The sequence below is a fragment of the Neomonachus schauinslandi genome, chromosome 5 (assembly GCF_002201575.2).
Source record: "Neomonachus schauinslandi chromosome 5, ASM220157v2, whole genome shotgun sequence".
Classification (NCBI taxonomy): domain Eukaryota; kingdom Metazoa; phylum Chordata; class Mammalia; order Carnivora; family Phocidae; genus Neomonachus; species Neomonachus schauinslandi.
Genome location: NC_058407.1, coordinates 5,772,754 through 5,800,319, shown reverse-complemented (window position 1 = coordinate 5,800,319; position 27,566 = coordinate 5,772,754). Strand labels below are relative to the sequence as shown.

The 27,566-nt window shown below is 41.5% G+C and overlaps 1 protein-coding gene across 1 annotated transcript in view; it reads right to left on the bottom strand.

Moving 5' to 3' along the window:
* EFCAB6 (EF-hand calcium binding domain 6) overlaps positions 1-27,566 on the bottom strand; it is a 206,050-nt gene that overhangs the window by 142,316 nt on the left and 36,168 nt on the right. Inside the window, exons 5-8 of the mRNA XM_021687790.1 lie at positions 24,451-24,587; positions 20,317-20,429; positions 10,973-11,097; positions 5,351-5,499 (exon numbers count right to left, since the gene is read on the bottom strand). Of these exons, the coding sequence (XP_021543465.1) occupies positions 5,351-5,499; positions 10,973-11,097; positions 20,317-20,429; positions 24,451-24,587 (524 nt within the window). The remainder of the gene's footprint in view (positions 1-5,350; positions 5,500-10,972; positions 11,098-20,316; positions 20,430-24,450; positions 24,588-27,566) is intronic.

The window sequence follows — 27,566 nt, the reverse complement described above, 5'->3', positions numbered from 1 at the left end:
AAAATGCACACAAGTATTCGCACTCTGGCCTTGAACTGAACACAAAGCCTGTCCCTGACCCCTCGGCGATGGCCACGATCCCAGTCCCCTCCCGGGCCCATGCCCACCCTCTATCCCACCTCTGGCTCCCTCTTGCCCCCTGGCTTCTGCCAGGCCCCGGAACACAGCACGTTGGGGCTGCCCATCCCGGGGCTCTCCCCCTGGTGTCTCAGGTCTCTGTTTAAAGCTCACTCTGCAGAGAAGATTCCCGAGGTCCTCCCCGCCACTCTCACAATGGCCCCCGTCACACTGCACACCTCCTTTCAGCCCAGGTGTATCTGTGGATTATCACCTCACTCACCAGCAGGTAGCACTCTCTGAGGGCAGGGATCATGTCTTCCTCTCCAATGAGTCCCTAGCACCTAGCACAGTGCCTGGTACATAGTGAGGGCTCCAAAACTATCTGTGGACTGGCTGAGCAAATAAATGAACAAACAAACATATGCAAATCTAAAGAAACCAAAGACTCAACAGTGAAATGGTTAGAAACACTCTCGTCTATAGAACTAAAGAGCCCGAACGAGAGGTCATGACCCCGTCCACCAGCCCCGGTGGAATGCTGCTTACTTCCTCTGGATGGAAGGTCTTTCTCCAGCCACCCACGTGGGAGACTCTTCTTCATCTCTCGAAGCTTCCACTCAGCTCTGTTTACTCTCCAGAGACTTTTCTAACTTCCCAGCCAGCATGAACACTTAATGGTAAGGTTTCTGGCAACACAGTGGATCTCTCCCCAACCTCCTGGTCTAATCACAGAAATATATCAACAAATATATCAACTATAACAACACCTAATGGAATAAATATATCAAGAAAATGATTTTAAACATACGGTGGAAGTTGAAACCAAGAAAGGGAAATCCACAGGTGCTGGAAGCATGGGCCAGGGAGAATGTGTTATTCCCACAAGAGCCCAGGGAGTTTATCAGACCTGGACGGAACAGGCTGTGCTAAAGGCAGCCCTGGGATCTCCCACAGTCACTAAGAGGATGGGGTTTAATGCCCATGTGGGGCTAGGAGACACAGGACCGCAAGACTGGGAGAAGTTCGGGCACAGTTGAGAGTGAACCAAAACAGATTCTAGGAAAACAGTCAGAATGGAGTCCAGACAGATAAAGACATGGGAAATGCAAGAGGGTCTAAGAGACAAGGGAAGTGGAAGGAGGAGGTTCAACAAATATTTAATAAGACTTCCAGAAGAAAAGGCCAGCAAGAGTGGGGTGGAGACAATACCCAAAGAGTAGCAGCAGGGAATGTTCTAGAATTCATGAAAAATACTATTCCTCACCGTGAGACAGCATGAGTCTGGGGAGGTTAAATAAACAGACATCTCTAACAAGACACATTGTAGGGAAACTGTAAAGTAACAAAACAAAGAGAAAAATCTTGAAGGCAACCAGAAAAAGAAAAAGGAAAAAACAGATCACCCAGAAAGTACTGGCAATTAGACAGCAGACTCTCAACAGCAACAGCAGAGGCCAGAAGACCATGAAGAATGTCTTCAAAGTGCTGAGAAAAAATAACTCTCAGACAAGAATTGTATTCCCTGCACAATCTTCATTAAAGCGTAAGTGGACAATAGACATTTTTGAAAACAAAGACTGATCCCCTCCCCGCCCACTCACAGCACGTCACTTAAAGGATTACTACAGGATATACTTCAAGAAATTGAATTCTGAACGAGGGGTGAGACTGAAGCAGCAGTGATGAGCCAACAAACTGGTAAACATGGGAAAACCTAAACAAACATGGATTGTAAAAAAACAAAACAAAACAAAAAACAACAAACCCAATAATAGAGACTAATTCAGGTACTATCAAAACAAGGCTGGATCGAAACACTAGCCAATAGGAACATGTACATTGAAGCTGCTTGTTTTATTCAGGACAGTAGAAATATTGTGAACTTTCGGCTTTACAAGTTCAGAACACGTGTTAAAATTTTAAGGGTAACCTCCTCTACAAGAATAGAAATAAAATATTTAAGTCTCAAGACAGTGGAGGGGAAAACGCATGATAAGGAAAACTCAGACAGAACCAAACACAGTGGAGGAGGGAAAAAGAAAAAGACAGACCCGAGGAAATCAGAAAGATAACAATAAAGCAGTAGAAGGAAAAAGCCCAAACATGCCCGTCACAAGACTTGGGAACACGCTACACTTGACCACTAAAAAGGCGAAGATGTTCATTTGGAATTTTTAAATTACAGATATGCTATTTTACAAGAAACACACCTAAAACGTGGCAATAGTGACTATAAATGGTTGAGAAAAGATATACCGGACAAACACTAATCCAAAGAAAACTGTTATGGGTATTTTACTAGCAGAGAAGACAGGCCATAAAAGCCAGAGGGATAGAAAGGTAACCACATAATTATAAAGGGAAGAGTTGACCAGGAAGACAGGACGAATCTTTACTTGCAGATATGTGCACCAGAAGACAAACCTAATTTATAATTCAAGATACCAGTACCTGGGTATTTACCTTGCTGTTGTCCCTTGTGCCTGGTTCTACCGGGAATTCTGGGTGACTTCAACAGAGGGCACAACTCAGAAATCCCTGGGTCTCTGGCGAGAACAGGCTGTCACAATGGCACAATCCTGGCTGCCCTTAGTGTCCTATTAGTTCACGCCGCATGCCGATTATAGTCTTCAGAGCTGCCATCGCTCTGGTGGTCCCCACTGCTGTGGGACTATTCGTAATTTATTTCTGCATTCTTAGCACCTCCCCTAATGTCTGCAGAGAAAGGGACTCAATATGCACCCATTAAAATTATAATTTTGTGGGTGCCTGGGTGGCTCAGTCAGTTGAGCATCAGACCCTTGGTTTTGGCTCAGGTCATGATCTCAGGGTCTTGGGATCGAGTCCCGCGTTGGGCTCTGTGCTCAGTGTGGATCCTGCTTGTGCTCTCTCTCTAATAAAATCGTAAAATAAAATTATAATTTTGAAGATGATGAAGCCAACAGGATGCATGTCTGTAATATGCATTCCTATTTGAAAAGCACAATGTAAAACTGTAGGTGTATTTTAATTACAAATACATAAAAATTACATATGTATGTGGATACAGGTTAATGGAGTATGGAAACGTGAAAGCAATAAATTTGTTACATAAGGTGGATTGTGACTTTTTGCATTTTATTTTTATTATTGCTCTTATTACTTGTATAATTTTGAAAATAAAAAGAAATGACTATATGACTTTTAGTCATCCAGTGAAATATTTCCTAAAAATTGTCACCATGTATAGACAGAAGAACAGAGCTGTTTTCTGAGCCATGGAAATATTCACTCGTAGGGCCAAATACTGCCTTTTACTCTAGAAGCCATGGTGGCATGACATGGTGATCCTCTCTGGATGTACAGAGGGTCGAGAAGGAAAGAGAAGCCTGTGCAGAATGGATCTAGCTGGCCTCACTTAATACTATTTTTCCTGGGGTGCCTGGGTGGCTCCGTCGGTTAAGCGTCTGACTCTTGATTTCAGTTCAGGTCATGATCTCAGGGTGTTGAGATTAAGCCCCACGTCAGGCTCTATGCTAGAAGCCTGCTTGAGATTCTCTCTCTGCCCCTCCTCCCTCCCGCTCAGGCGCACTCTCTCTCTCTCTCTCTCTCTCTCTCATAAATAAATAAATAAATACAATACTATTTTTCCCTTCTTCTCTCTTGCCTCTCCTTTCTAGGTAACCCTAGATGTCCACCGATTATCCAGAATTTCAAAAGACAATCTTTCCATTAGCCTCTACCCTACTTCCCCTGAGACAAGGTTCTCTGAGTTACCTGGACAGAGCACCAGGTAATTAAAGACAGTATTCCTTATGCAGAGTCTGGTCTATGTGTACCATTTCCAAAGGAAACAGGGATCCTTGGAGAAATGGGTGATTCCAGGTCAGGGGCAAGAAATGTACCAGAAGAGCCAGAAGCATATCAGAAAGCAAGAGAGCTATCAGGGACTATCAGGGTCGCACCAACAGGACCCAGCAGACAACATGAAAGGCTCCCGCTGGCCAAGATGGTACACACTGAAGATCAGTGAGAATAATGATGAACTGAAACACATCAAATATGTGGACGTTCATGAGTTATGATAATTTTTTTTTAAAGAAAAATCATTCATTGCTCACTTTGGGAGAATGCTTGGGAACCAATTCATTATTTTGGAAGGTGGTAAGTGAAGGGAAAGAACCAAGAATATCTTGCCTTTCTTAGACTAAGTGTGTCTCATTGTTACCAAGCAGTTGAAGAAGGGAAGCTTTCATTACAGAAGTACTCCTACCAATAAAAGAAGAAATGATAGATGTGGAATATCACCACTTTATAATCCCCAGTGAATACACAGATTTAAGTATGACCCACCATGGCTGCTAACATCATGAAAAGGAAGACAACCAGTCCACACACATGCTTGCCACCACCTAGGAAGTATTCTTGCCAAAACACCTGAACATGTATCTGAATTCTATCCATTTAGGGGCGGGGGATTGGGAATGGGAAACAGGAGGACATGTCAAATGTCACTGTAGATCAGACAGATGTCGGTTGTAAGAAGTTCCACGTAATAAATACTTCATAATAGATACATCATAAAGGAACAAATTAACAAATGGAGAGAGACCCTACAGACTGAAAACAGAATTGTGGCAAATCAATCAATTGCAATGTACAGACCTTATTTGGATCCTGACTCAAATTGTAAAAGAAAATCTGACGCATTCGGTTAGATTTGAACCCTGGCTGGATATTTATTAATATTATTGATAATTCTATTAGGTGCAAACCAGTATTTCTACCATGTTTTTAAAAAGTGTTCTTATCTTTTAGAAAGACGTAGTGAGATCTTTTCAGTGAAATATGATATCTGGTATTTGTTTCAAAAACATCTGAGGTTGGGACGCCTGGGTGGCTCAGTCAGTTAAGCCTTCAGCTCAGGTCATGATCTCGGGGTTCTGGGATCAAGCCCTGCATGGGGCTCCCTGCTCTGTGGGGAGTCTGCTTCTCCCTCTCCCTCCGCCCCTCACCCTGCTTGTGCTCTCTCTCTCTAATAAATAAATAAAAGCTTTAAAAAATATCCGGGGTTAATGGAAAAATGAGCCGGAAGAGAAATGAAATGATGGACCACGAGCTGAACATTGAAGCTGAGCAGTGGGTACATTAGTGGATTCATTACAGTATTCTCTTTACTTTTGCAAGTGTTTGAAATTTTCAAGAAAAAAAAAAAGTCCAAGACATTAATAAAAAATAAATGAAGCTACTCCTTACTCTCACGGTTGACGTTTGGGGGAAAAAAGTGCCAAGGAAACAATGGGACTCTTACCTTTTCATTAACTGGATAAAAATTCTCCTTGGTAATCGGTATACAAAGGTGTCGAAGACAATCTTTAGGTAATTCAAAGACACATATCCACTTTTGGAGGGGTCCCCTGCACTCAGGGCTTTTTCAACCTTTTCATAAGACTTGGGAAGCTGCAGGGAATGAAAATTCGAGTGTTGCATTCATAGAAATCCACTTCACAGAGCTATTCAACCAGTTTATTTCTACCAAAACCTCGTCACATTTTCCCCTCCAAAAACTGATCAAAAAGGTTACGATGGCATGTACTGAACTTCAAATGTTTAATTGATGAGCTCGCTACAGAACGGTATCCCCAGTCACAGCTACTCAACTGACAAGGCAGACAAGTTTCTCAGGGAAAAACAGCACATATAATAGCTCCACCTCAAATTTCAGAGCTAAAAATATTCGGTGGATCTGCCAGTTTGATACATCTTTCTTAATATACTTTCAAGCCATTCCTACTGTGAGCCCATGCTAGGTTTCTCCTGATTAAGTCAGGTCAATCAAACAAAAAAGCTGGCAACATTTTATTAAAAACAGAAGTAGCTTTTAGAGTAAGGACAATCATTAATATAAAGATTGCATAAACAGAGTACACTTTGTACATTTCTTTAATTATTCTTTTTTTTTTTTTAATGGGGAATCACAAAGAATCAGGGTGAAGGAACCTCGCTCATGGGACTTCTAAAATTCAGTAAAGTAGGTTAACCACTGATTTTTATATGGCTCATAAAAATACGATGAAGATTGGTTTTATTTCCAAAGGTTTTCCTGCTGTTTGTTATTGAGTAATAACAATATTCTCCGATATTTCCAACCCTCTCCACTTTGTCTGAATTCAGTTTTCCCGCTAACTGCAATGAGAAACAAAATAACCATCAGCCTGGTATATAAGGTGACTTAAAAAAAAAAAAACCCAACCTGTTGGAACATAGAAATACATGCACAAGAGTCTCTACCCACCAAGGAGTAAGAAGCAATTCTTTGAAATTTCCATAGGGTACACAGGAACGTTGGAAAACTAATGGGAAAACCTTTAAAAATATTTAGAGAACTGCAGGGCCTAAATTTCTTAGAAAGTTGCACAAAACTAACCCAAAATGTGGCTAAATTTGCCCCTATCTCTTTCAGGGAAGTGGGTTCACAGAGAAAAGCCAAAGCCAGATGTGGAGTACGGTCTCAGTGTATTAACTGGATTAATGAAATCCACTTTTAATATCCTGATGACATTGGTTTCCATTGAGGTTTTTTTCTAGGAGAATGTTTTTGACATAATCAAGAGATTTTAGGAAAAGAGCAGGGAGTGAAACAGACATAGTATCTTGGTGATATGTATAAAACTTTAAGGGATTCTCATTGTGACTGTTTACAATGAAACAAAAGGGAAAAATGCAAGCAATTCAGCAAAGTAAAAAGAAGGACATAAAGATATCTGGAAGTCTCTCCATCCAGTTTTTTTATATAGTGTTGCAAAAACTCCCATAATGATCATATAAACATATAACTTTACGAAAATGCGATCATGGCTATACATTCAGATGTGGCAGGTGCTTTTTTCATTTAACATTATATCATGATATTTTTTCCTGTAAGAACTTATATCTACATCATGCTTTTAAGTGATGTGTGGCATGCCATCATGTTACTGACAGACCAGAGAAAGATACGCTAATTTTCTGTTTGTACATTTAATGTGTATAAATGTTCCCTTGATCCCCTATCTAAATGAGGTCCTTTTCCATATTTGTCGCATTTATGAATGTGTTTGTTTAACACCTCTCTCCCTGAGGTGAGTTCGTGCAATCTCCACGAGAGCATATTGTGTCTGTTTTGTTCACTAATAATTACCTAGAATGAATCAGAATTTGGCATGCTGCAGCCACTCAATAAACATTTGTTTAAAACGAATATATTTTTACCAAAAATGTTCTAAAGAAAGGTTGCAAAATGTAAAAAGCCAGGACACATAAAAATTAAAATCATAGCCGAGATGACATTCTATCTGCATCAGACTGTAACAATATTGGGGCGCCGGGGTGGCTCAGTCGGTTGAACATCCAACTCTTGGTTTCTGTTCAGGTTGTGATCTCAGGGTGTGGGATCCAGCCTCGCAATAGGCTCCGTGCTCAGCGCGGATTCTGCTTGTCCCTCTCCCTGTGTTCCTCCCCTGGCTTGTGCTCTCTCTCTCAAATAAATACATAAAATCTTAAAAAAAAAAAAAAAAAGTCTAACAATATCAAGCGTTGGTGAGTAGGTTGAACAACAGGAATTCTTTCTCATATGCTTCAGGTGGGAGTGTAAATTGATATTTTGAAAAGCAATTTGATACTGCCAATTAAAGCTGAGGAGCATGTCTGCTACAACCTGGCAAGTAATTCCACTCATAAGCATAATTCCTAGCTTTGCACAGGTGCACCAAAAGATACATGTGCAACCACTTACAGTGGCATCATTTGGATTAGCACAAAACAGGAAGCAATCTCAATGTCCATCCATAAGAGAATGTGTGATTTGTGTATATGTAGACAACGGAAAACTGTAGGAAGACAGAAACAAAGAAAAGAAAGGTCAGGCAAAAAACAAAGAATCCAGTCTGTAAGGAAACATAATACAAACAAATACAGACACATCACCTACAAAGGTTTCATGCCAGAAAAAGAAACTAAGAATATGAATTCGTTATAAGAAAAGCTTGAAGTTAGGATGACAAAACAATGAAAGGGAAGGGATATTTCAAAGCGAGGAAGCTAGAAAACAAAAATAATACCATTACAGGAGTTAATAAATTAGAAACAGCAAGTGTAAGAGGCAAGGCTGAAGTTCAACTGAGTGATGAAGGAATGGCTCGGAAGACTCTCACTGAAGGTGGAGGAGAATGGCAGGACCGAGCAAGTCAGGAAGCAGGTGCCAGCTCTGGAGGACAGACCAAGATGACCCAACGAGAGGACAACTGGGAATAACCCTGAAGGAAGGGCAGACGCAGGGAACACAGAGGGAAGGAGGGAAGGTGGGGGAAGGTTTTAGTGACACAGAAAAAGTTTTCTGGAAATGAAGGAAGGGCTGGATCTGTCCATCAAAAGAACACCCTGTGGTCCAGGAAACTTTGACAAAATGCTTAATGCAAGTACAGCTCAGTTTCGCTTTTTAATTTCAAGGATCCAAAAAAAACCCCAAAACAAAAAACAAAACTTCAGGCATCCAGGTAGAAAAAGAGAATCACCTACAAGGGGCAAAAACAGCTGTTGACCTCAGGCTTTTTCTCCTGAACACCCAGTGCCAGAGGACAATGGGACGATGCTTATAACATTTTGAGGACGAGAAAGCAAGATGGAAGAATTACACGCAGCCATGCTGTTCGAGTAGGAAAGTCAGAGGCAGACAGTCTCAAGTATGAAAAAACAAAGGGAATAAAGCACCCAAGAGCCTTTCTTAAGGAAATTACTTGACAATGAAATCCAGCCAGCCCCAAAATAAATCAAAATAATGAACTCTGAAAGGGATTAACTATGGTAAGCACTGGAGTGTAGTGATGTGCATTAAATCCACGTAAATATGAATCGAAGACAAAACAACTGGGGGGATTATAGGAACACAACGAAATGTAAATATCAATATCGTTGTAAAGCCTGACTAAGAACAAAACAGAAACAACAAAACTTGTGAGGTGGGAGGGAGGGGCGAAGAAGTGAGAGCCCACCCTGCGCTGCCTGTAATCGAAAGATCCTTCAAAAACACCGTAATTTCTGCAACTCTTAAGGGCTTTCTTAATCTCTTTTCTTGTCTCGAAGTCCCTTTTGGGACCTAATATATCTTGTGGTAAAGAAATGTTTGTCCAAAGTACAGATACATCTTCAGCTTCACTTGACGCTGGACTTGGCAAGAACTTGAACTTAAACCCGGCCCCAGTCCTGACTGGTAGTATAACTTTGGGCTGGTCATTAAACCCCTCCATGCCTCAGTTTCCTCAGGTGGAAGATGGGATAATAACAGTGCCTCGCTCACAGAGCTGCTGTGAAGACTGAGGAGGGGAACACCCAACAGGGCCTGGCACACGGGAGGCCCCACAGAAGGGTTAATTACCAGGGCGGCCGTGTCTCCTTTACTTCTGGTAAATTCAAAGACGTTTAAATTACCTATGTCTTATTTGTAAAAAGGAGCATGATTCTCTTCTTATAAAATTATTTCTTTCCATGTATCCACCCACCCACCTACCGAGGCAGCCATCCTTCTATATATATGAATAAAGACAGACCTAGAATTATGTTCGCCAAATGTTGCCTTTGATTATTTCTGGGTGGTGGATTTTGAATAATTTATACTCTCTTCTTTGTACTTTTCAGAATTGCTTACTTTTTTTGTAATGCTAATGCATTTTGTAATGGTTCTGTTTTTATGAAAACAATAAATTTATTAACAACAATAACAGAAAACAAGTTTTACTAATTTACCAACACAGTATTGCATATACTCACTTCTCCAACACCTTGATGAACACTGGCTTTTGTTAATTTTTTTCCTCATTGACATTTTTCTCCTGAAAATTTTATATTCATTGTTAAAGGTTCTACGTACCTTCAGAATAGTTACGATTTATCTCTTGTTTACGCGGCCCATATTTTGTCAAGTTTCCCATTTGTTACACAAAATTTTGCTGTACAAGAGCTGTTCATTTAAATGTAATCAGATGTACCAATCTTTTTCTTTATGGTTTTTGGGCTTTACATCATGCTTAAAAGGTAGTCTCAATTTCAAGATTAAAAAACTTTCACCCACATTATTTTTAAATTTAAATAGTTGATGCATATAGAATTTACTTTGGTGTGAAGAATGGAAGGTTACAAGCTTTTTCCCCCAAATGGCTGCCTAGTGAATTATCCTAATAATTACACTCCCCAATCCCACCATACTTTACTGACTTTATTGGAATGGCTGATATCATATGCTAAATTCACATATAAAGATCAATCCATTACCTAACAATAATTGGGTAAGACAGTGCCATATAGTCTTAAATATTATACCTTTTGTTAAGATTTTTTTAAAGATTTTATCTTTAAGTAATCTCCACACCCAGCGTAGGGCTCAAACTCACAACCCTGAGATCAAGAGTTGCATGCTTTACCTACTGAGCTGGCCAGGCACCCCTATAAATTATTTTTTATGTGGTGCTGTAGATTCTTTATTATAACTTTTCAAAAGAAAAAAATATATATATGTATATCTCCATCCAGATATAGGAAGAGCAGATATCAATGCTGAATCTTCCTATCCAAAAACCAAAAAAGAGCTCTTCATTTATTCAAGTTTTCCTTTATTTTACTCAATAAAGTTGTCTCATGTCCTTATAGAAGTCTTGAATATTTCTTACCAGATTTAGTCTGTGAGTAGCACAGAGGAGATACTTAAGAATCAGCCTCCCACCACCCTTACTATTACCAACGGACTGTCATCAGGAGTTGGAGGAGGCCTCAGGGTTTGGGGAGGTGGAGGTAAGATCAAAACAAATTTTACAAATAATGTTCAGACCTAATGGTTTTTCACAGCTGTCAATTTCCTCTGCTCATGCTTTAGAGGACCCTGGTGTTAGGGAGACACTCTTACCTCTTGGCAAAAGGTCCTCTCAATTTCGTCTAAGGAACAGTTTTTCCAGACATCTTCCGATGAAACAGAGCTGTGGAGGCACTCCCCTTTGGAATTTTTGACTGGCTGATTGTTCCATGAGATCTCTGCGAAAACAAAAGAGCTTCCGCTTATTCATGTCGCCAGAGGTACATTTAAATACCCAGTGTTCCCTTTTCATCCTCACCTGTCTGATAAAAAGTAGGACCAGAATGAATTAAAAGCATGATGAGCCAGGTAATAAATAGCATTGAAATAAATGGCTGAACATTTTAGAAAAAAGTGAATCTACTTGCTATCCTGTGTTAGGATAAACCTGAGGTAGAGTAAAAAGTATACCAAGTAAAATAATAAAACCATGAAAGCAACAGAGGAAAATTAAGATGGATATTATATAGTGTACAATCTGTGTGTGTGAAGTCCTTTCCAAGGAACACACTACAGCCCCCAATCATTTAAACAATGGATAGGTCTGACAGTATAAATATTTATTTTTTGTTGGTTAAAAACACACACACACAAATCACAATGAAAGAAAAATGAGTGAGAAAAGCTGTAGGTTAATTACCATGATGCACGAGTAGCTCTTACAAATCAATAAGATAAATACTCAACAGAACAACAGACTAAGGTTATAAACAGGTAATTCACACAAAAAGAACTAAAAAGCCCGAGATGTATGAAAAAGTACTCAAACTCATTGGTAATTGTAAGTCTAATGAAAACAAGTTAACAATTTTTTCCACTTGTCAAAGAGGCATGGATAAAAGGGAATGATAGAGAAATTAGTTCTAGTTTGTGTATAGAAAACCTGGTACCTGAATACTCTTAAATCTTCTAGAATTTTACAAAATGGAATTATAGGACTACTCGACAAACGTATATGGGTAGGGGTATTTCCTGCACTGTTTAAAGATTTTTAAAAATTAAAACAATTAAATGCCCATTAATAGAGGATGAGTTTTATAAATTATGGCTCATCAAGCCTCTAAAACACTACAGACATTAAAAACAAAGGTGCCTGTCTAAATTAACAGGTGTGGAAAATTTTCCTTGATGTATATTGTTTCATGATTGAAAGAAAGGATGACTAGCATAATTTAATTTTCATTCTAATACTTATGTTGTGTATTTGCAGGTCTATCCATCCATCCATCCATCCATCCATCCATCCATCCATCCATCCATCCATGCAGCAGAAAATAAATTGGGGAGGACAATACACCAAGAGGAACACAGTGGTAGGATTCAGGTGGAAGGATTCGGGGATTGTTATTCGTGTTTTTGTGCCTTTTTTGCAGCCAGCATGTATTACTTTTATAATAAAAGAGAATAAAATAAATCTAAAATATAGCCATTCTCAAAGTCGACTGCAAAGAATCACGAATGGTTTCCCAGATTTATTTCCTAAAATGTCTGCAAATAAGCTTCACTCAAATTAAGCACCCTTACAACGACTCAGCTGCAGTTAACAAACTGCCAGTCATCTGGAATTCCATTTCCTACCTCAAAAAAAAAAAAAAAAGAAAGAAAAAAGTAAAAGAAAAACAGCTTCCCCCAGTGGACCCCGCTGGCTACATAATGAAATACAAAGGCAGAACTTGGTCTGGAATTCTGTGGCCTTGGTGGGCCAGGCATTTGAAACTGGGATCTCGGAACACACACAGGAGCCTCGAGTGGTGGGGAAGCGAACCCACAGAACCAGGCTCTGACTCAGTTGGGCACACGAGCCCGGTTTCCTGATCCCACATCCTGTGTGTGGGCTCCCCTCTGGGGCACTGCTGCTCTAATGGAGGATGATAGGGGCACATGGCACAGCGAGGGAAACCCATTCTTGCTCTGTAAACAACAGGCCAAGCTCTGGAGGGTGGGGGGTGGCTGGGGGGCGGGGCCTGCCCTTGGGGAGCTCACAGTCCAGGGACCTGGGCAGTTATGCTGCCGCCCCAGGCTGGCTACATAACTCAGAACTGCAGAACTTCCAAGGTGTGTCTCGTCACAGTCAGGCCAGGCCTCACCCATCAGCCCAGCTTAATAATTCCTGCCACCTGCTAATTTCCCCCAAAGGGTCTTTGCTGACTGGAAATGGGGTAGAGAGGAGATCCAAAGCTTACATGTGCACTTATATATGTCATAGGTGCAGCAAAAGGAAACCCACCTCCCAATGTCATTTCTTCAGGTGCCAGATAGATAGTGCTTTTGACAAGCAAGATGATGGCTTCTTAAGAATATAAACACAGCGAAACCATAAAGATGCAAAATTAACAAGAAACACTGTTCTATATATTTAGAAAAGTCGAAAGGTGTGGTCCCTGCAAATATATGACCTAGAGATTCCCTGACATGGGTAACAACAGCATCAAATCCACCAACAGCTCCTGGTAATGAGTCCTTGTAGAACACATTTTCCCCAAAAAGGAACCGACATGAGCAGATTGTATCCTTATCATTCACAGTTCATAGACAAGAGAAAAGCAGGAGTTCATACGGGAAATAGAAACAGATAGAAAGAAGTATGTGGAATGATGTGCTTACTTAAGAAAGTGAGATTTTGGGAAAAATGCAAATAGGGGACATATATATTTTTAAATATTTTATTTATTTATTTATTTATTTACTTATTTATTTTAAAGAGAGAGAGAGAGAGCAAGCATAAGTGGCGGGGGGCCGGGGGGGTGGGCGGGGAGAGATGAGCAGATTCCACACTGAGCATGGAGCCCAACGCAGGGCTTGGTCTCATGACCCTGAGATCATGACCTGAGCTGAAGTCAAGAGTCAGACACTTAACCAACTGAGCCACCCAGGCACCCCGGGGACATATATTTTAAAATTATTGCTCTCTTGAGAATATCTTCCCCAAACCACCACATAGAAAACAAATATTATTAAAACACTGGTAAAAATGTCATTCTAGAAAAATCAGAAACAGGACAGTACTTATCTGTCCATGTGCTTCAGGGTTGGAGTGCCAAGAGAAGAATTTCTCAGTGGAAGCTCCAAAGTGAGTAAGATTCAGACACTCTGAAAACAGTACGAAGGTGAGGAGTACTCATTCTGGATCTGATCACTGACTCTGCAACCTTCTGTTACCAGCTACGCAGGCTTGTGCTTTGGGGTCCCCGTCTGCAAGAAGAAATGGACAGAAACGCCACGGGGTTGCCAGGAGGATTTGACATGGTGATGAGTGTGTAAGGGCTGGCACTCACTAGACACTCAGTACACATTAGCTGCCTATTGATTAATGAGAAAGGTTTTAAATGATAGGAGACAAGGAAGAACAGTATCAATCAGAGCTAGAAAAACTCTGAAATTGGATGACAGAGCTCTGAAGCAAATTAGAAATAAAACTGTCTCAGAAACAAAGACTGAACTAAAAGGAACACAAGAGCAAACAAACAACAGTAAGAGGGGGTGAAAAAGAAAAACATTGTATCGAGTAAGCAAAAAAGAAAAAAGGCAGGAAGGAAGTCTTGCAAAAAAACTATAGTCTAAAAAAGAAGCTAGGAAAAGAAATCCAAGATACATGTAAAAGGTATCATTGGGAAGAAAATCTAAGGACTGAATGGTTCAGATGCTAAAAATTGCAATTCCAGAAGTCTTCCTGAAATAAAAGACTCAAACCTGCCAATTCAGATAGCATACAAATACTTACAGAATAGTCATGAGTGTCCAACATCATGACTCATTCTACCAAAATTACTGGGTTTTAAATAAAAGGGGAAAAAAAATTCTCTGGATATCCGAACAAAAAGATGAAGTCACTAATAAGGGAAATAAAGTCAGACTGTCATCAAACTTTTCTTCCGCAAAACTTCAAGTCACCAGGCGATGGGTAAAAATATTTAAAATCCTTAAGGAATGAAAATCTGAGCTAAGGATTTTATATCCAAAGTGATTTTTTTGTTGTTGTTGCTTGTTTGTTTTAAACACTTTTTATTTAAATTCAATTAATTAACATATAATGTATTATTGGTTTCAGAGGTACAGGTCTGTGATTCATCAGTCTAATATAATATCCAGTGCTCATTACATCACATGCCCTCCCTAATGTCTATCACCCAGCTACCCCATCTCACCACCCCCCTCCAGCAACCCTCAGTTTGTTTCCTGTGATTAAGAGTCTCTTATGGTTTGTCTCCCTCTCTGGTTTCATCTTGTTTTATTTTTTCCTCTCTTCCCCTATGATCCTCTGTTTTGTTTCTTAAATTCAACATATCAGTGAGATCATATGATCGTCTCTCTGTCCCTCTAGATTGATTTATCTCACTTAGCATAATACCCTCCAGTTCCAACCACATCATTGCAAATGGCAAGATTTCATTTTTTGATGGCTGTGTACTATTCCATTGTATATATATACCACATCTTCTTTATCCATTCATCTGTCGATGGACATCTTGGCTCTTTCACAGTTTGGCTATTGTGGACATTGCTGCCATAAACATTGGGGTGCACGTGCCCTTTTGAATCACTACATTCAGACAAACTGATTTTTTAACTATACAGGCCTCATACAAACTGTCATGAACATGCAAGAAATCAGAGAACATCATTTCCATGAGCACTTCACAAGAAATCTACTAGAGGACAAGCCTCAAATAACCAAAATGATGAGAGAGCCAAGCACGTGAGCAGATGTGATAAAGGTTTTCGCTCCTAATGTGGCAATCGTATGGAAGCTGAGTCAGTGGCACAGGAAGACTTACTTCCTTATGACTTACACAGAGAGAAATTAGAAGGTGAATCAAAACCTACAAAGGACTTTCAATTCTTCCATATAATGTCACTGTCTTCTTTGTTTGATTGATACCCTGAGCAATCTATCTGGATTCCTTGGCTTTTCCCGTTAGTAAGGTGGGGATTCAAATTAGCCAACCCATGGTCCAAATAAAATAATTTCCATGATAAGCCAACCCAGAAAAGATATGCTGATACCTTAATATTCAGACTTTGGGGCCAAGGATTTTGAGCTGATGGGATGGCAATGGGGATGATGACCAGCTGGTGCCAGGGACTCATCCTTCCCCACTATATATACCAGTAAATAGACCTCTCTGTTGACCACGGTAGAGAGCTTTAATATAATGCAGTCCATAGCCCCAGATTACTACAGCTGATCCCTGAACAGCATGAGGGTTGGGGTGCCAGCCCCCACACAGTCAAAACTCTGCATATAACTTTTGACTCCCCCAAATTTAACTACTAATAGCAATAAGAACTTGAGCGAACACTGCAGGAACAGAAATATACAGGAGAATAACCAGATACATATCTCATATTGAATCGAATCGAAAATGCCTCTCATTGTGACATGCATCATTATTTTATGTATCCCTAACAAACAAACAAAAAAGTTGCCAATTATTGATAACAAAATGGAAAAAAAAAACAATGAGATTTCCATGTTGTAACTGAAACTGTATTATACAACTTACCTACTTACAATTCCTAATGACATAAGCCAAAGAAAAAAATAGTAAAAATTAGAAAAATTTTACCAGCATAGACTGAAGCAAGAAGAAACTCTTAATTTGGGCAGCCAGCAAGTTCTGCTTTCAATTTAGTGGACTGGCTCATATTGAACCTATCCTCCCAGCAGATAACAATTATAAACTCTGGCCAAAATATAAACAAAAAACTATCTGAAGGCATTAGAGAGCAACTGATATAAACTGGAGTCGACACTTGGAAAAACAGGGTAACACTTGATACATTTCTTGTTATTTCTGGCTTTTTGCCTGAGGGCAGGCCTCAGCCGAAAAGATGCTAAATGGATAGAATTTGGACATAAACCCAGGGTCCTGCTGGCTTTAGGAAACAGAAAACAGAGTTGAGGACTATACAGCAGCTAGAAAGTAAGAAAGTAAGGAAAGCCCGCAAAAAGAAAAGCACAGAGGATTTCTAATGTCTGTGCATAATTTCTGCCAAGATCTTCGGCTAACCCCTGAACAAGATGTGTAGAGCAGACAATAAGACACCCAGCTAAGGCTAAAATAGCACAACAAAGATTTGAAGTGTGAAAGTCCTCAGGGGAGACAAAGATTAGAGTCCGAGTGCAGGCAAATAAACTGGCTGCTAAAACAAATACTTAAATTCCTCAGAGGCACATAACAGAATCTACAGTCTCTACAATGCATGATTTACTCTATCCAGGATAAATTCCAAAATTGCGAGACATGGGAAAGACAAAACAAAACAAAACAGGAACCTGTGATCCCTACTCAAGAAAGAAAAGAAAAGGAATCAAATAAAGACCAGACTCTGAGATGACCTAAATGTTGGAATTAGCAGATGAAAATTTTAAAGCATTTAAAAGTTTAAATTTCAAAATAAGTGTTTGAGAATATAAAGGAAAATATACTCTTGATGAGCGAACAGATAGAAAATCTCAGCAGAGCAGGAGAAGCGGCATTCTGTGTTTATAGCATATATAAAAGTACAACGTGTAACAGCAATATAACAAAATATAGGAGAGACGAATGGAAATACTGGTGGTAAAGTCCTTATACTTCATGTGAATTAGTATAATATTATCTGAAGGTAGACGCTAATTAATTAAAGAGGTATAATAGAATAAAAAATTATCCATTTACCCAATGTTCTTGAAATTATGAAAACTCTACTGGAAAAGTGTCAGGGGCTGGTGTAGGTGTACTGGGAAGGAAGCAGAGTAATACAAAAGGCAAAGATCCCATCTTGGAATAAAATGTAAAAGGTACACATTACTTTACAGAACATCTTAATAAGAACACACGTTCAGTAAAACAAGATGATAAAACAACAAAATGAGAGGGAAAGTAATATAGTAGACCAAAGGAAAGGCCATGATAGAAGTAATAAATAAAGTAGAAATAGCACAGAATAAAATCGACCTTGGTAAAAATCAAATTACAGGTAAAGATAAAAGATCTGAGATGATCATTGTGACTGCCGAGGAAAAGGTCAAAGAGAATGTAGCACTTTGAGACCATTTGATACAGAAGACAAAGACAATCCAACATAAGGATAATTTGTATCACTGAAGTTAAAGATCAGAAAAATGAAACCAAAGAAAATTTATTCAAAGATATATAATATTCAAAAAAAAAAATCTCGAAACAAAAAAGTAATTGGATCTGCAGATTAAAAATACATTGTGCTTTGGAAAACATACAGAAGGCTCAACAGCAAGACATATCCTAACTATGTTTCTGAAATTCAGGGACAAATAATTCTTTGGGGCAGCCAGCTAGAAAAAGCACACGACCAGTAAGAAAATTAGGTAAGCCTCAGACTTCTCCATAGCCAGACTCAGTACCAGAGGCAGCGGGTCAAAGTCCCTGACGTTTGGGAACGTGGGACCCACGGATAGTATATCCAGCCAAGACATACTCAAGATTTTCTGCAGTTTCATTTCAATTCCTATTCTTCTTTAACACTCAAGGAAAAGTAGACACTTATATAAAATAGCATCTATATGAACCCAGTTTCACAAATGTATTTCTTCCTATCTGTCTCTCCTTTCCACAGATCTGCATGGAAAGATACCAGGAATCATGCTGATGGTGGTTAATGCTGGGTGGTAGGATGGGCTTGTTTACTTCAATCTTTTCACTTATCTGCCTCAGTGCCTGCCTCACAGGACTGTGGTGAATATGGAAAGAGACAGTACAGGAATGAGCTGAGCCTAAGGCCTGGCATGGAACAAATGTTTGGTAAGTGGGGTGGAGCATTACGGTTCTCAAATTAGGTCTATAAACTTAATTGTGATGAAAATTTTCTATAATCAAGCGAGACACCACCTTATATCCCACTTGGGCAAAATGCACAGCCCATGCTTCAGCCCAACATGCCTCCACCCCAAAGTTCCTTGGACTAGAATGCTCTCCTTCCCTCCATGCTTGTCACATGCATTCTGTGAACTCTGGCCCTGCAAAAGTGCCTCCTAGCTCTTATCCGGATACCCCTCTTCCTCCTGTGAACACCCCATGACATTTTGTTCTTCCCTCTCAGGCATTTCAACAGTCTGCTTTGGAGCTAAACAGTTCAAATCTCAACTCCACCAAAAATGAGCTATATGACTTTGGGGACTTCATTTGGCACCCTTGAGTCCATATTTTCTCATCTAAAAAATGGGACAATAATACCCATTTCACAAAGGTACTAAGAGAAATCAAAATTAAAATTAAAGCTTATAAAGTATCTATATAAAGCACAAAAATAAATGCTTTTTATTATTATACTCTTTATGTGACTTACTTTATGCTTTACCTGCCCTGTTTTTTAAAAATTCACACACATACACATGCACACACACACACTCCTTAAAGATAGAGTATGTTACTTGGCTTTGAACCCTAGTGGTATAAGGATCTGCATATGAACTAACAAAACATAAGGGATGAACAGGTCCTTGGGAGATCATCCTATCTAGTAATTCCCAAAACTTGAGAGGCTTTTAAAAGGAGAGCCCTGGAGTCTGCTCTCAGTGATCTTAGGGAAACTGAGCTAAAATCTGAGAATTTGTCTTTGTTAAGTATGCTAGTGAGGCAAATCTGAGAATTGCAGAAGATGCTCAATATTTGTTGTATTGAATTACATGGAAACCAGTAACACCATGTCTTGAATGAGCCATTCATAGGTGATAAGCCCCTGAGGCAAGAAACCACTTGCCTCAAACGACCAAAGGCCCAGAGGAGATATCTCCCAACTGCATTCTTCATAAATTCATCCTCAGGAAACTGGACTCTGCTCTCTCCAGAACTATCTAGCAGGTCAACAACTCTGGGCACTTTGTTGATGAGGCTGGGATAAACGCCATCAGTGCAAGGAAAAATTTTCCTTCTCAAGGTTATATGCCTGTACAAGCCTGGCTTTACATGTCCAATATAATGTATAAACCATGCAGCTATTTGCCCTTTTATATAAAGATTTTTCCCATCACAAAAGGAGTAACAGGTTCATTATACAAATTTTTGAAAATACAAAAGCAGCAGAAAAGAGAACCAAATAACACCCAGAGACACATCACTTAAAGACAATCTGTATTTTAGAATTTCTTTCCCATCATTTACTGATACTCAGCATACACTGTCCATGTTACCATTAACTTCATGGAAATCATTGCTCGTGGCTGCACGTTTTACCGGGTGGATACGCTGTGACTCACTGAACCCTTTTCCTGTTGTTAGACATTTACGTTATTCTTCCAAATAACAATGCCATGGCTATCTTTGTGCATAATGCAGTTTCCATATCTGAAAGTATTTCCTCAGAACAGATTCATAGAAGAGGAATTATCATGCCAAAGGATATTGAAATCTTTAGCTATATACTTATAAAACACTCACCTTGATTTCCCACAGAATACCTAAGATTCAAGTCATTATTTACACTGAGGTTCTTCAAAAAAACATTATAATCCACTGCAGTATCTTTATCAATGTTGTAGTGTTTCACAAACCTGGAATAGAAATGTTCTTTGGTAATCAGAAATTATGATATAGAGAATCTAAAATGAAGCAAGGTATCCTTTAACACGGGGGCTGGCATTCATTTTAATGTGTTTCTAGCTAGAGCTGAAATTAAAAAGTGAACCCTAGGAAGTGTTACTGTAAGATTAAAACACACAGACACTTCAGAGGAGATCGCTGTACTTGGCCTGCTGATGCATGGGTACAGACACGTCTCAGTTCTCGTTTTCTCCCTTCTCTGGCAGGAGGATGGGGTGGCCACGATTCAGGCCATACGTGGACAGCAAAAGCCGGTCCCATTTGCCTTTAGTAATTACGGGGCCATGATGTGGACCATGAGTCAATTAGCACAAAGCCTCTATAACCAGAGACATCTAGAGCTGGGGGAGGGGAGAACATAGCCCACCCTCTTGACCAAGCACAGCATATGACAGAGACAACTGAGGCCCAGTTCACTGTGGCAGGGCAAAACTTTCCTTGGAGCATTCTATGATTTCCATAGAGAAAAAAGAACATTTTAAAACATGTAACCAGGGCGCCTGGGTGGCTCAGTCAGTTAAGCGTCTGTCTTCGGCTCACATCATGATCCCAGGACCCTGGGATCCAGCCGTGTTGAGCTCCCTGCTCAGCAGGGAGTCTGCTTCTCCCTTTCCCTCTGCCCCTCCCCCCTGCTCATGCTCTCTCTCTCCCCCCCCAATAAATAAATATTTTTTAAAAACAACGAAAAAATACACTTAACCAATGTCTCTCCCTAAAATATACCGAGATACTCTTTTTTTAAAGTTCAGATAAATAGGATATTTGGATTTTTTTCCTTCTTAAAATGAATTTTCTATTATTCAAATCTGCCAGTTGATAAATGGTTTTCTAGATGATTTCTGCATTATTACATTTATAAAAAATTGACAGTTTTTAAATGTTTGGTTATATTATCTCCATATGTGTTGGTTTCTATAATTACCTAATTTCACGCTGCTTTCTAAAAATTTAGTAATTATCACTTAAAGTATTTGTTATTTTTCTGTTTTCCAAATTTAACAAAGAGTAATGTCGAATACTTCAACGCATACCTTTTTTTTCCACTTTGATGAATCTTGCCTATTGTTCTAATAAGAAAAAATTATCTGGAGATAGGATAGCTGCCAGATGCTCACGCTGAAACTCCCCAAATAGCCACATCTTTCATCCACAGTCTCTGCCTCGTGAAAATATGGCTGTAGGCTCAGGGACCCAAAGGGCTGGCCTACTGTGCTCCTTCCTGTTTGGGTTGCCATCCTATGGAAAGCGTTGGCTACTCTTCTGCTCCGGTAATGTGTCCAGATACTGACAAAAACCTCATCACCAACTTCCCTGTTTTCTGTAAAAATCCAGCATTCTTTCAGACTGGTATTTCCTCCTAAGAGAATCCCGACCTCTTGTAATGCCCAGCCCCATCTGCCTTCATAATACCGGCCGCATATTCACTGAGGACACACAGACAGAATTCCATGGTAATATTTCCTACAGATAAAATCTCAAAAATCAAGCCTCAGTACTGCCCAGGCATGCAGTATCTCAAAGGCTTTTTTTTTTTTTTTTTTTTAAGAAGAATAAAGGCAGGGGAGGCAGAATCGTTCCTAAGATGAAAGGGCTAGGGCTGTTTTCCCAGAGACCTGCACTTGGGGCAGGAGAGCTCAGAGGTCTGCACAGACTGCAGGCGAGTGGGGCACGCAGGAAGGCCAACACAGGGGGGCAAAGGGAATGACACCCACTGACCCGTGAACCTCTCCCGCATCACCACCTACAACTAGCCGTGGGCTTCCTTGCTCTGCTCAGGCAGCGGCCGACCTCCAGTGAGTTTGTTTGCTTTTCAGGCTGCTCACACGTATTTTATCGGGATTCAAATACTTCAGCCTGCAGGGCAACCAGAGGGTGGGGTGGGTGTGAGAGATGGGAAAGGAAAAGCAAAACCCAGTAGGTCTCAGGGTGGTGTTATTAAGTATGAAATTGGTGAGGATTTTCTCTCTCGCCTCTTCCTCACACACGCTGCATGGTATTCTGCAGCCAAAAGAGAACTGTTTTCCAAGGAGTAAAGCACATTCCTGGAATCTTTACAACTGTGACAGAGTCACTGTGGGACGAGCACCTACTATGTGCATCCGAGGCCCACTGTGCACATTACGGGGAATTTTGGCGCCTGCCCTGCAAAGTGGGCTCCCCGGTCTCCACTTCTTTAAGAGGAAGCTGGGTCTCAGAGAGGCCCAGGAGCCTCCCGAGGTCCTAGGGCCTGGAGGGCGCAGCACAGACCTGACTCCAAGCATGCCCTACTCCAAAGGCCAGGCGTTTGCCACCACCCCGAGAAGTAGAGGCTGGTATTCAATAGAAGGCTGTTTTTGATAAAAGAAAGGATTAAAAAATGCATTGTGTTTCCTGCTCAAAAACTAAAAAGGCCAAGTTAATACTGAAGCAGCTTCTCAAGGAAAAGAATATATTCTTGAGCTTCAATAAGAAAAGCATTAAAGCAATTGAAGAAATGGTCTACTTTTGATCTTCTGCGTTTCTGTTCTAAAGAAAAGCAATTCTATTATGTTAAGTTTCTCAAGCCTTATCATGAAAACAGTATTGTTTTCGAGGCTTAAAAAAAAAATCTCAAATAAAAATTTGTGGAGTTCTTTATTATTCGATACTTACGAGATGGGGAAATAGACAGTAACATTTTTTAGAGATTTACTAGGTTGGAGACTGCAGTGCCAAACACAAGGTTTATTGTCAAATAAAACACTGTTTTGTTTTTTGATTGCCTGTTTTATAAGAGTGTTGCTTCTGTTCTATAATTGCGTGCACAAAATTATTTAATTTGTTTTGTTTGGATCTTATTCTGGACACTTTCCCAGTCGGAAGGATGTAAAAATTAAAACATCTATTATGTCCTTTTATATTCTGAGGTGGGTTATAAGGAGGAAAAAAGAAGAAAATATTCAAAAGACCAGGAAATACCTATTTTTAAAAAGTCTCCTTGCTTTTCAGCCCCCACGGTGCCCCTGCCATGGTCATGTGCCCCCTACACTCCCTTTTGCCGCAGGAGCAACTTCCTCCATTCCTTCCAGAAGCAACATCGTCTTTATGACACCACGCGAGCGAGCGCAGCCCCCAGTGTCATAGGGATTTATAACTGCAGTGTGATGTGAAACTCTTCAGCTCAGAGTGAAAGGATAAAGCTTGGTCCTTCTGTTAACAGCCTGGGGGATACTTAGAAAAGGGGGAAAAGGCAGGAAGAGGAAGAGAGCTTCTTGGCCGAGTACCACAGAAATGAAGTTAAATGTGGGCCCCCTTCTAGTGGCTTCCATTCAAAACTCAGGTAGCCACAGAAGCCAAACATGTGGCTTCTTTTAAATGATCTGGAGTTTATTGGAGGCTCAAAACAACAACAACAAACCCCAGGCAGACTTCCACACGCTGCCCTCGGGTCAGGAGCAGGTGGTGGTGGCTTTCAGCAGCCGTGAAGCAGCTAAACATTTATTCACTGTCCCCCTGCTGCAGTGTCCCCTGGACCCCAGCAACAACCGTCCTCAGAGGGAAGTTAAGTTCCTGTTATTATATCAGGAGTGAGAGCCAGCAGGGAGCACATCAACTAAAGAATAAATCCAGAAATTTGTTCTTCTCTAACCCCGGGCTTTGAGTAAACGTCAACTGTGAACTGGAAACACGGGGGACGGCGGGCGTGGGGCCAACCAGGAAAGGAGAGACAACTGGTGATGGATTACTTAAATAATCAAGATGTGTTCCGATCTGCAGGCCAGATGACTGCCACCCTGGGGACTCTTGGAATTAGAACCATTAGCTCTCAAGTCTGAGCATTTGTGGAGAGCACCACCAACACAGGAGAAATGCCATGAGCACCTCTTTTAAAAACAGTCAAGACAGAGACTACAGGAGAGGATGATGTCTGGCTCCAGGGCACCTGCCAGGCCCCACTTTGAAACTAGGCTAAGTTCTACTGAGCCATCTCTCACCAGACCTCCGCTTACTTACTTTCTATATTCATCATCTTTCATCTTCAAACAGAAGGTCTCCAGAACTTTCCTCAGCTCACAGGGCTGGATCAGACCAGTCTTGTTAACATCAATGAGCTTGAAGGCTTTGATAACAGTTTTAATGTTTTTGAAAATCTGTGTAGAAAAAGTGATTTCGGAGAAGTCAAAAGACCCAGTGTTAAAAACCAAAATGGTCATAAAAAAAATGTGAACGTTTTTAAATACTGCTTGTAAAATAAAATGTTTTCAAAGACTCACAGTTGTAAGTATTGCAAAATGATATGTCTATGGAAAAAAAGAACACTTTGCATTTATTGAATGTTTGTAAAGCCATTTTCTCTGTAAATGGTCTTAGTAAGTTTTTAAAAAGTCTTTCTGATGTAAAGCAGTACGTCTCATACACAATTCATTCCCTTTTAGAGCCATGTGAAAAATCTTTTTTGTTAATTGGTGCTTAAAAACTATAGTTCAGGCAGGGCTGGACTTGGATGATCTTCATTTTTCCACAGCCACATGCAAACTGTTTTTATCAGGAGCTGCAAAATAGGACTGTACATTTCAACCCCTTTAAATTTTTAAAAAATATCATAGAAAAGTTGTATAGGTATCTTTCCCAAATTCATCAAGTGCATATTTATCGGGCACACAGACCTGAAAGGCATTTGGATCAGCCCTGTGGAGATGCCGAGTACTAAGCCATGTGCTTACCCCAAAGCTACTTGTACTTAGAGGACAGGAACATTGCTGGGCCCCACGTGTGCCAAGCATGGAGCTATGTGACTGAATCCCCCCAACCCACAGGAAGGAAGTACCATTCCCCATTTTTAGATAAAACTGAGGTTCAAGGAGGCTACATGAGTCGCACGACATCACCTGCATCGACAATGATGATAACCGGGATTCTAATGCAAGTCAACCCTTTAGCCATGGCACTGGAGGAGAAGACAAGACATAAAATAAATATTCGCAAAACTGAGCTGTGGGAACGAGAGCCAGATAGAGCTGTAGGCCTTCACAGAAGAGAACAGGCACTTCCAGCCTGAGTCATCCCGGAGGCTTCCTGCAGGAGGAGGCATCTGAGCTGAGGGGTGGCTAGGGCAGGGCAGGACAGGAGTGCATTCTGCACGGTGGAACATGAAGGCTAGGGATGGGACTGTGGATAAAAAATGATGAAGGTCTGGCACAACTGGGCCTCGGCAGGTCTGATTCTACTGCCCTGGACTAGGTCAAGTCCATCCCCAGTCCAGTCTCGGGTCATGAAGAGGTTTGGGGGGGAAACTCTAAGATGAACAGGTTGTTTTTTTTTTTTTTTCTCTCTTTTTATTAACATCCCCTACTTCCTCTGCCAGTTCCCTTCACTAGACTGCTAGACTGTGCCTGACCTGGAAGGAAGCCCCGGCAGCCCTCTCCTGGGGTGGCTGCCCTCACGCTCAAACCTGAGGAACCACGGAGCAGGTGGGAGGGGGCCACTGCTCCCTCTTCTCCCTGGCTGCTTGGACCTACGAGCGCCAGGCCTCCTGGCTGGGCCGTTAGCCCCTGACACGCCGGCCCTGCTTCCAGGACCACTCACGGCTCCCTAACAAACTCTGAGCCCAGGTCTCTCAGCTCTCGGTCCTCCTCTAGGCCAGATGTCACCGTGTCATCCCCAATGACTGCCACTCTCCAAAACCAAGCCCCACGCTCCAACCACCCCACCCCTCTTCCAGCTGCCTCGCTCGAGTGCAGGACCCTACAGCCTTCTCCCCAGCAGGGCCCCCACCTGCCACTCAGTTCCTGGGCACAGCTCCCCCTCGCTCCCTCCCAACCACTCTGTCTCTATAATCACCACTGCATATGCGCTCCCTCCTCCCGCCTCAGCCCTGGCAAGCCCCCGTCCCTGGTTAAATCCAACTCATCTCCTATTCCAAGCACCTGATGTGGCTGCAGAGGGTGGCCCATTCAACACTTCCCTGGGTCCCCTCACTCAAGGGCACTGTGTGACCCTGCTCTACTGCGCTAGTCACTCACCACCCCCATCCAGACTCTGTCTACCTTCTCTACCCTCCCAACCTCCCTTCCCATTATCCCCTCTCCTTCCCCCACACTGAGAGCCTTGCTCCTTATTTACAGGAAAAACAGAAATGGCTATAAGACAATGGCCAATGGCCTGGTCCTCCCCAGCATCTGTCTGACACCAAACCCATGTGAGGGGCCTCCCCTCCTGTTCCATGATGCTACCTACCAGACACTCATGACCCTGTCCCCCATGACCTCACTCACATCTCCCCATAAGCTGTGACCCACCAGGCCCCACAGACTGGCTCCTGGTAGCTCTCCCACCTCATCTCCCCCACTTGTCCCCTGGCTCACTACTTTCGGGCCACACCAGCCCCTCTGCTGCTCCTCCTGAGTGCCAGGCTCCTCCTGCCCGTGCTATTCTTTCTGCCTAGAACATTCTTCCCCGGATACCCACTGGCTCATTCCCTCACTTCATCCAGCTCTCAGCCCACTTGTCATCTTATCAGAAAGGCCTTCCTGACCACAAGTGTAAGTTAGGACCTCACCCCTCACACTCTGATCCTCATTTTCAGAGTACTTCTCACCAACTGATTTAATGCTCATCTTGACTGTCTGTCTCTCCCTCGGGAATGTCAGCTCCCTGGAGCTGGGTTTGGGGCTTCGGCTCCAGGGTCTGGCTCAGTAACTGAGTGAATGAGTGCATCTGTCTTCTTTTCACCTGCTTGGGAAAAGGCCACACCCTGAGGAAGCTTTGTTATACCGCCTCAGGGCCAACCCTGAATGTAAGAATGGCTCGGTCTATGATTGATGTAATAATGATTCTAATAATGTCATAATTGAACAAATATTAATTGAATGTCTGTTCTATGCAAAGCCCCATGCTAAATTCTAGACACATCTCCCACTTCTAACAACCGGGGAACACTGGCTGAAACCATCTCAATCTCCCAAACCAGGAATGGCCAGCGAGGAGGAGGGGGCAGGGCATCCACCTGCTGCAAGGCTGGCTCCCGGGGGGCCACCCACAGCCCAGTGGCTTTGTCTAAAAGAGCGGAGCCACAGCCACTGAGAGCCCTTGCTCCACGCCACACAGAACCTGCAGCTACTCACGTGCTG